A 10,594-nucleotide genomic window follows, 5' to 3' on the forward strand; every position below is an offset into this window, starting at 1 on the left:
CCCAATAAAGAAAAGATTTATTTCTCCAGGTAGTTCAAGAAAACAATATCAGATGCAAAAAAATATACCATTTGCTTTGCTCTTCTCTTCACTTTCACATATGTACACTTCTCAAAATCTGTGATATTTACAGAGTGAAACACGAAACAAGAGAGATCAGGGGATTTCCGTTCCCCCTTGCTTCACAAATAAACCACAAAGATAAAGAAAAATCCAAAACAATAGTCTCCAAACTAATTCAAACGAAAGAGCTTGTAGCGTAAATGAATAAATCACCAGTTCTCAGAGCTTCAAACACGTCTTGAAAAGCAATAATCACCACCATTCCATTCCAGGAGTTTAACCTTCGCTTATTCAATTGAAATCTTCCAAATAAACAGTTATAGCTAAACAAATTTAAATAAAACGCTATGTTGTGCAAGTAATTAACAGTTTTGATAGCTTTTTCGACAAAGTACATGGGTTAACATACTGTACATCACCAGTAGAATTAGAAGAAATTAATGTTTGCTAATGATTGCAACAGAAACGATTCCCTGCTTAGGTCACTCTTTATATTTGATCATCTAATATACGTTAACTGCCTCCTCCAGCCCTGGGGGCGATTGACAAATTTGATATAAGAGGAAATGGCATTTAGATTAACACACAACCTCTATTAGTCTATAAAATATTGCATTTATCTCAATGAAAAAAAACGATCATCTAGACAGTTTGCTAAGATGCATTTCCAATAACACAATCTCTCATAGCAGCTCTTTGGCGAAATCAGGACATTGTGTGTACTTTCTAATAAACAGATATTTCCTTTTCTCTTTTGAATAACCAACATAACCGATATAGCATTCATCTTTGCCCTCATTAACCTTTATTAAAGGAAAATAGCGCCACAAATATGCAAGCTAAATATTTAAAACAAATTTGAGCCAAACTGCATTCGCCCTGCTCCTTGTCAATTACCAAAATAAAGGTATAAGAGAATCACTTTACATGTTATTTCTCAGTGAATTCTATCTATAAATGGAGAGCTTTGACTAGGGGTCGACTAGTCTGCAAAACTAAAACAGAAAAGGACAAAAAAATAAAAATAAAGGATTGTTGTTTAAAAAGGAAAAAAAAAAGTGTCCGATGGGAAAACTGGAGAACTGGGAACATTCAGATCTTTGAGGGATTGAAGACCCTCGCCTATGAGTCTTTTTTATGACTTGAGCGTCGTGAGTCTCTGCATTTGTGGCAATTAAATATGTCGGGCACATTCGACTTTTTGATTTTGGCGCAAGAGAGGTGCACCCAAACGTTGCACTGACTACATTCAATCATGGGCCGTCCTGCAAAAGGTTTACCGCAATAACAGGTGATCAAGTCCCACGAATCGTCCCCTGTAAAAAAAAGAAAAAGCCAATCAAATTAAAAATATATCATTCTTTTTAATTTAAAAAGTAATAGGTTAATTTGGGATTTTAAATGATCATATGGGGGTTTAAAATAGTTAATGAAATAAAATAATATTAATAACAAGAAACTAGAAAATCTATTTTTGTATTTCTAAGGGTCTGGAAACATTTACAATACCAAAAAATTATTAATATTACTAAAATACATCATGTAATGGGGTTTGTGAGATATTAAATTATATGCGGACCTGAACAATTACTCAAATGATTTGTTAATTTTAGCTTTTATTCAATTATTAAATTTCTTACACTATAATAAAAAGGTTTCTAAAAACATTACGCATTTACATGTAGTGCTTAAATTACATTCATGTTTACATTGAACACTTTTTGCTTACAGTAAAATGATATAAGCATCTTTCTTAATAAAGTAAAAAATTAAATAAACTAATATTAAATTGGACTTTGTAAAGAGAACTCAATCAAGCAAAAGTACATAATTATTTGTCAAGATAATAATAATGATCTAGGGATTTGGAACATTAGTTAAATGTATTTTTAAAGTAATAACTAAATTGTGTTTCATTTAAAAATAAAAGTTTGATTCTAAATAAAATGCTCTTTATTAAAATTATAATTAGGACTGCACAATATATCACTTGAGCATTAATATTGCAATGTGGGCATCTCCAATTGTCTCATCACATGATCACATTTTATTTATTAAAGATGAAAAGATAAAAATATTGTTAAATATTATTATTTTTAATAAATACCTTTGACTCTTCAGAAAACCATAAAACAGTTTATTTAAATGTAATCTTTGCTCTGTAGTGTGTGTATATATATATATATATATATATATATATATATATATATATATATATATATATATATATATATATATATATATATGGGGAATGATCGATCAGGTTTTTTGCAGCCGATACAGAGTACAGATTCCTTGTCATTGTGATCGATCGATTCTGATGCTTCAAGCTTTAAAATGCATTAAGCACATTTTCCCTCCAAGTTGACTTAAGTGGACTTTTCTCTTTACCTAAGAGAATAAATGCATTTATGCTGCAAATAATCCCTTAAACACGTCTTATATAACCATTTAGTGCGTACATGTCAAGTTAAGAATCAGCTTTACAGAAAACAGTAGATAAAACTTATTAAAAAATGGTAAGAAATAATTTAGAAACATTGGAAATTATGGAAAAATACAGCATGTCTCAATCAGGAAAAAGTTTAGAGGGCATATTTAATGCATAAGAAGGTAAAATACACATCTATAAATCCATTACCACTTTAGTAAAAGAAAATAGGCCTATAAACTACTGCTTGACGCCCATCTTGCTTTGCTTGTAAACTCATAAACAAGTATTTGTGATCTGTTTATGAGACCGGCCAGATCGATCGAGTCCTGAGTCATGTAATTATCTGCCTATATATAAGCTATATATATATATATATATGCTTGTAATTTATGCAGACGCACTGCATAGAAAAAGAATTGATCATCAACCTATAATTGCAGATTCACTAAATATTGCAATGCCTGATTTTTTCAATATCATGCAGCCCCAATTAAAATAAATAAAAATATAACAATTTCTTACATATACATAATCCCTTTAACAATGTAATCCTTTAATTTGAATTTATTCATGTTTATTGTTATTTGAGTCTCTAAGCTTTCTATAATCTCTTCAAGCTTTATCCACAAAAAGCCACTCACCTGACTCTACCATGATATCTTCATCCGCTATCCAGGTCTCTCCTTCACTGGAGCTCATGTCTGCCTCTCTGATGGCCTCTTCCTCATCCTCCTCATTCTTCTCCTCCTTCACCTGCACCTGTAGTCTGTGCTCGGAACGCTCCTCTCTGTGACCCAAACCGTTCTCAGAGTCTGACTCGCTGTGGGCCGAGCTCTTAAGCTTCTTATAGGCTTTGGACTGTTTGGAGTTTTTACTGTGCTTGATTCTGGCACGCTTCTCGCCGCCGCTGCTACTGCTGTCACCTGCACCCGAACCCAGAGAAAGGCGCTTCAGCTTCTTGTCCTTTTTGCGCTCGGCTTTGCTGGCCGCCTGGCTCTCGTAAAAAGAGTCTTTCAAGCACATATTGTCTTCTAAAGCGCCATCAGGTGACAGTCGCCTCATGCTCTTGCTGCTCTTATTGGCGCGGGCCTTGTGGACGAAGGTGTGGATGGTGTGCAGGTCCGACGTGCCGTGATTCCAGCTGGGAGACATGTTTGAACTTGCTCCACCTAAAACACTGCCTTCACCTGAAGCACCAGAGCCATTCGGAGAACTGGAGGATGCTGGAGACCATGGACCTTCCTGTGGACAGAGATAGAGAAGCATGGTTATGATGACAAAAGAAAAAACATTTTCACATCTACAGTTGGAGGAAAGTGTACAAAGGCACCACAGGTTAAGGCTGATTTATACTTCTGCCTTATGCGTATGCTCCGGCACAGCTTTCGTGTGGTCGCATAGCATTAGCTGACGCTGATGTACACCACACCTCTCGAAAAATGTTGCACGATGGTAGCACAAGCTCTGTGATTGGTCAGCTTGATAGCTGTGACGAGCATTGGCAGTGCTTAGAGCCGCTAGCCCGATAGAGCAAGTGTTTACAACTAACGAGTCCCGTGAAGTAGCTCCAGATGATAACTTTTGTGTTTTATTTACATTAAGATTTAAGTCCCCGCCTCTGAATGAGTGAGTTTGAGCTACTTGTACATTAAGGTAGCGTTCAGAAAAAACAAAACACTCGCAAAGAAACTCTATACAGAGGGACATAAAAACCCATTGCCAGCTAGCATTTCGCAAGTGTTATTGCAGAGGAACACAATCAGCATGCAGAAGTATAAATGCACAGCTACACTCAAGGCAGGTGCCGTGGATCATGGCGATCACTCAACGCAGAAGTATAAACCAGCCTTTAAACCACCAGTGTCCAGTCTTGGTTCTGGAGTTAGTTAAAGCCCTTATGAGACCTTAGGTTTAATAGCAGATTTCAGTCTTAAAAATGAAATTAGCAGCATAATGTGCAAAAATGGGCTAAATTTCAGATAAATACAGTGGCCCCTCTGCATAACAGTTCACATTTTGCTTTCTTACAGATTCTTTTAGTGCAATTTGACATGTTTTTTTTTTACAGTGCATTGTGTTCTGCGTCCTGATTGGCTGTAGACCATTGTCAATCAGTCCTCTTCATGCTGTGTCTCCTGCGCATTACAGAATATGTTCAGCCTGCCAAATTGGCATAAATCTTTGATCGCTAGCGTTGTGACTGAAGTGCTGTACTGTATTTTTGCAAGTTTTCTCCCTAACAAAGCCCATAATGTCGACGAAACATTCTGCCCCATCAAAGGCACCTTTGTGAGCACCCAAAAGGCAGAGGAAGATGCTAACATCGCACAAAAAATTAACACTGCATGTTTTGGATGTCTCCTTTGACACACCAATTACAGGTCTTTCATTCTCTGCAAATGAACTGATGATCTGAATCAGGTGTGTTTGGTTAAGGCAGGCATTTCCAAACTTGGTCCTGGAGGGCCGGTGTCCTGCAAAGTTTTATTCCAACCCCAATCAGACACACCTGGGCTAGCTAATCAAGCTCTGACTAGGTTTTCTAGAAACATCTTTGCAGCTGTGTTGAGGCAAGTTGGAGCTAAAATCTGCAGGACACTGGCCCTCCAGGACCGATTTGGGACACCCCTGGGTTAGGGAGACATGGAAAATGTGCAAAGCTGGTGGTCCTCCATGAACGTGGTTGAGAAACTCTGTGCTAAAAGAAGATAGAAGTTACAAGAGTAAGAGAAAAGTGTGAAAATGTTAATGCCTGTTTGAGAAAAAGTGTATAAAGCATGTAGTGAGGAGTTTTACAGCCTTAAAATATTTATAATAATTGTAAAAAAATAAAGCAGACTACTTTGCGGATTTCACCTATTGCAAGCTATTTTTATACTGTAGCTCCCATAATTAAGAAGGGACCCCTGTAAATCTAAATATTTTAAAACTCTACAATGGATCAAATGGCTTGGTTTTGATAACTACAGGCATAGTCAAGCACATGTGAAGCTTGTGTTTTTTTTTTCAGCATCTGTGTTCTTATTGACTCTTTTTACATTACTGTGTTTCTAAGCAAAAGTCATCCGTTTTAATAAACTTAAAGTGCAGTGAATGGGAGAGCACCACAAAAAACTTTACAATCCAAACTGCTCTAAAAACAAACAAAATGTTGCATTGTTTTCACTCTTTCATAAGCCTGAATAGTCTGCTTAGTTTATGGCATGTCAGCAACAAAGGCTATTTAAATGGCAAAAACAATTCATTAATAAATAAACAATTAAAACTCAAAAACAAATTAATTAAATATGATTTTAATGTTAATGCATGATAAAATTCTACAGTTTTTTTCTTGTGACACTTTTGACGATCTTAATGAGTGCGGTAAAATGCGGTTACAACAAAAAAAGCTACAAAACATAGTGTGACTTCGGATGGTCAGGTTTGCAATCTACTTTTTCCTACAAGTCCTAATACGTAGTCCTGTTCTGTGCACTAGGACACCACTTTGTCTCATGTAGTGACAGCACACTCGCAGTTGTAAAGTTACAACTGCACGCAATAAGTGCACAGATGCAAATGTTTTAAAGCTACTTTTCTCCCCATGCAGTTGTAACTTTATGACTGTCAGTGTGATTGTGCATGCATTTATAAATGTCCATTTATAGTAGCAGATTGCAATAAAGAAAGACAAGTGACAAGTGTAAGATATTGCATTCCCATTCCAGTGCCCCACTATTTACTTTTGAGTGCCCCTCTGCATTTCACTTTTTTTTGGTATCCACTGTTATTCTGAATTATTATTTTAGACTGGAACTGTTTGAATTGTTATCACAACCTTGCTGCATCAATAGTTCTTATAAACTACAGAGTAGAGTAATTTTTATAGTAGTGTTATAATTTTTTGCATTTGTTTTTTTTTTTGGTAGTTCCATCAACATTCAATCAACACAACATATTATGTGTTGGGGAGGGGGGGTATTTTCATTTTTTGCTGTTGTGGTTTATTGCACTTTTTAACTATTTTGCTAATTATTATACATTTGTTATAAGGATAACCTTCAAATTGGGAGAGTAAGGATTGCATTGGCCTTTGAAAATACTCAAAGGAATGACAACACAGCATGTAAAATGACTAAGACATACTCTGGCGGATTTGTTTACAGCAGGTCTTAGAGGGTTAGATTAATTTAAGGAAGACAGTAACACTTATTTTATATAGTTTCTAAATTTTAAATTAGATCAATTAAATAGTATTTATTTTGCGATCAAATTAGCAACCTTTTAGATTAATTGCAGAAAAATATTTAGCTAAAATGTCTAATGTAGTTGCAACTTCCTTGCAAAAAAAACAAGCGAAAAACATCCTGCTAGTAAACTAAAACGAGTAATGAGAAAAGTGTTCCCGTTGTGTTTACATTGAAATCAGCAGCAGGACATGTCTACACAAACACAGATATTTTATAAACAGTTCTCAGTTCTTCTTATTAAACAATATAATATGATATAATAAAATAAAATGTAATAAATAAACATTAAGACTCATAAACACACTATGATGCATTGCCAAGACCATGCCAAAACAATAGGTGGCGATATAACACTAAGCCTACAAAAGGATAAATCAGTGCACAATCTGATGTCAACCAAATGAGAAAACAGTGTGCACGTTGAGGTCATGAGACAAAACTCCAGTTTCATTTGGACACGACAACACTGTAGAACCATAGTTTCTGAAACTCTTCACCCTGGCTGGAGTTTCCATAACATTTTGTTTGTCACTCGATACTACATTTGCGTGAGAATGACTGGTCAAACTGCGTAGAAAAAGCAGTAGTTTAAAATATCCAAGTTTGTGTGGACAGAGCGTAAGCCTGGCAGCAGTTATTGCTTGGATTTGGAGCTTTTTTGTGCTTCCTTGTCCTCACAAAATAAAATGCATTAGATATGTATACGTATAGTTAAATTGCCACTCTGATATGTTAGTTGTGTACAGGTTTAGAATGGCTCTTCTGTCCAGTGTTGTTTTCATATTCTTGATTATTTATGTTGCACTGTGGTCCTGCAAGACACTACATTTTATTTCTCTGTATGTCCACACCTGAAGTGAAATGACAGTTAAGCTTAAATTGATTTGCATAAGAAATGTAAGAGCAATGTAAAGTTACCAAAAAAACTGTGCAGGTCTAGTGTTTATCTGTGAGCACAAGTAAATGACACAGAAAAAACTTTTTTTTTTTTAAAAACACAAAAAAATGTGTTTATTGTTGATTTATTAATTTTGTAGGAGAGTTCAGCAGGATTTTTAATTACAGATTTACATGTACTCAGCAATTAGCCAATTTCCAGCTTAAGTTATTGTTATCAGAAAAATATAGTACCATTTGGGCTCTACTTAGACATTAATACAAGCTCCATGCCCTGAAATAGGTGCCAAAAGATGCAGTCTCAGGTAAAATAAACATTGCAAGCAGTTAAAAAAAAAAATAATAATCACACCTAAACTTGCTCCATTCTTACCTCCTTTTGAGATGGGATGTAATTGGCATAGGCAAGAACAAAACTGCAAAACTTGTTGAAGTCCTCCACTGTCCTCTTTCTTCTCTCTGATGGCTGGACATGAACATCACATATTAGTATTTTGGACAAGCACTGCCATCTGTAGGAGGAACATCTAATTTCCTTGTTTGACTTACCAGAGTCTCTGCTTTGCACTTCAGTAATGAATCTATGCAATGAAAAAGATAAGCAAAGAATACAGTTAATTCGTTGCTAAACAACTACTTTAACCAAAAACACACCTGGAGACAGTTCGTGCAGCTTTTGTTGTACAAACCTAGTAAATGCGAGTTTCGGCGGCAAGCTAATTCGCTAACGTAACTTTGCTGTTCCTCGCGACACCCTGTTGATTGAGGCGTAAAATTCTAGTGCGCAGGACACCATTTTACATCCCAACAACCACACGGTTTGAGAGACTTTAGTTGTGGGGAAAACTAAACAAATTTAGAAGCAAAAACACTAAGCTAAAGCTGTGGTGAATGCGAGAGGACGCAGCAGCATGTGACTTAAGCCCTATTCACGGCGTCGAAGCACCACAAGACAACTTGGCTGGATTAGGAAGTCTTCTAAAGCAGATATAGCCGATTTAATATTTTAAAAACGACTAAATCAATGCAATTAACATTAGCGACACCGACGACAAGACATTAACCGCGGCAAAACAAAAGAGTTACAGTCAGGCGGCGAAATGCTACTATGCTAAGCAGCGACCTGTATTTGAAGACAGCATTATGTCTTTAATGGCATTGTAAATGTCATTGGAACATTCTAATCGTGTATTAATACGACTATGAAACTGGCACTCGATTAAAACGATCATTAGTGCAACTAACTGAAAATAGAGCTGGTTTACTTAGCAAAGAGAAAATGCGCAACGCTGCGTAACTGCGGTTTTGTAAACGTGCCCATTAAATCATTTGAACAGAAAGCAGAGGTTGGATATCAGGGGGGATTTTCTTTATCATTTATGAGTTACAGCTTAACGAAAGGTTAAAAACAACTTGGGTAATTTATCTCCATTGGACAAGATAGCAACTCGGCTAATCCTTTTACGAAGCAGCTCGTCAGTGCAGAAAAACCTTCATCACCACTAACAAACATCACAAAGCGATTGAAATTGAATTGGGTTTATCAGAAAAATCAGCCTGCTAAAGTAAGAAGTATGCAAAGTTACTGCAGCGTAAAGCTTCTAACGTTAAGTTAACAGGCTAGCTGACTCTGCTAAAACTGGACGTGATGGGTGTTGCCTACCTTAACAGTGTTAAAGTTTGAATATTTAAAAATCTATGAGTTGCCTTACCTTGGTGCTCGGACATTATTTCAAGCATTGTCGCCTTAAACTCGATCCTCTTCAGTTGGATGACACCGAGCAGCGTCAATCTCTTCGCCCGGCTTGGGCGCAGCAAGCCCCGGCTGTCCAGCTACAGTCTATTAGCTGGGCATCGGAGTCACTTAAACGACGATTTTACAAACAGATCCGATGGAATATCGCTGTATCTCGAGTCCCTGGAAAGATCAATTAACTTAATTTTGGCCAGCAAGCAGTGTTGCAAAATAATCCAGCTGGCAGTTCAATTACCTAACGGACCACCAAGCAAAAAAGAACCAACGATAAAACCAGGGATCCAACATGATTTTGCAGCGAATGATGGTAATGTAGACTCTATGTTGGCGTTGTTATCCTTTTTCGACGAAAGTGGTGAAAACACCAAAGTAATTACGTCTGCGTGTCGCCTCCGGCGCGCCTCACTAAAGTCGACGATGTCAACTGACTCCAGAAACCCCTTGCGGTGAAATTGCCGCTGCGATGTAAAAATTTGCTTTCCAATAGTCAATGGGACATGTAGTTCAAACAATGACTTTAACTGCTGAATACATCGACAAGCAAACTTCAATAACCATGATTCATTGCGCCAGTCGTAGGTCTGTTGTGCTCACGGGAAGTTGAGTTTATCTGTTCCTACTCGTAAGGTTTTTATTTTCTCCTTGCGTACCCCATATGTTTAAATTAATTTAAATCCATTTATAAATACCAAAATCATTATATGCATATCCTCGAACATTTTAGTCAGTGGACCGGGCTACCCCAGACTGGTCATTTCGGTTGCCAATGACGTTTAACGTGTTTTATCATTAAACCCAAGTCAAATAGAATAAAAAAAGACGAGTAGCGGTACTACCTGATAATACTCGAAAGTGGGCGCTAGAAGGCTCACAAAATCCACCATATTTAGAATATAAGTAGTTAAAATGTAAAGAATATAATATATTAGACAAACCGAACACATAAATATCTTATTATTAATTTAATCTAATGAAAATGTCTGGCACTGTGCCAAAACTAGACTTAAACAAAAGCTTTTTGAGTCGTCAGCCTCAAATGAAAAACACAACTTGTTTAGATTCGTGGCTTTGATTTTTCTGAAAATAGTATTTTGATTATTTTTCAAACGCAAAAAAAATATATAAATCCAAATACATTACTGAACTAAAACATAGGCTTCATTTCCTATTTTTGGACTAATAAATAGTTATACAGTTACATTAGTACTGCGTGAT

General features: G+C 36.3%; 1 protein-coding gene across 2 annotated transcripts; it reads right to left on the minus strand.

Moving 5' to 3' along the window:
* Positions 1-9,822, minus strand: phf23b (PHD finger protein 23b). Of its 2 annotated transcripts, NM_199844.1 has the most exon segments (6): positions 1-1,379; positions 3,139-3,739; positions 7,997-8,089; positions 8,173-8,204; positions 9,336-9,541; positions 9,615-9,822. In NM_199844.1, coding segments are annotated over 5 exon segments (948 nt in total). In that variant the 5' UTR covers positions 9,364-9,541; positions 9,615-9,822; the 3' UTR covers positions 1-1,185.
* Between the last annotated feature and the right edge of the window lie 772 nt (positions 9,823-10,594).

Source organism: Danio rerio, chromosome 7, assembly GCF_052040795.2.
Source record: "Danio rerio strain M-AB ecotype USA chromosome 7, GRCz13ab, whole genome shotgun sequence".
NCBI lineage: Eukaryota > Metazoa > Chordata > Actinopteri > Cypriniformes > Danionidae > Danio > Danio rerio.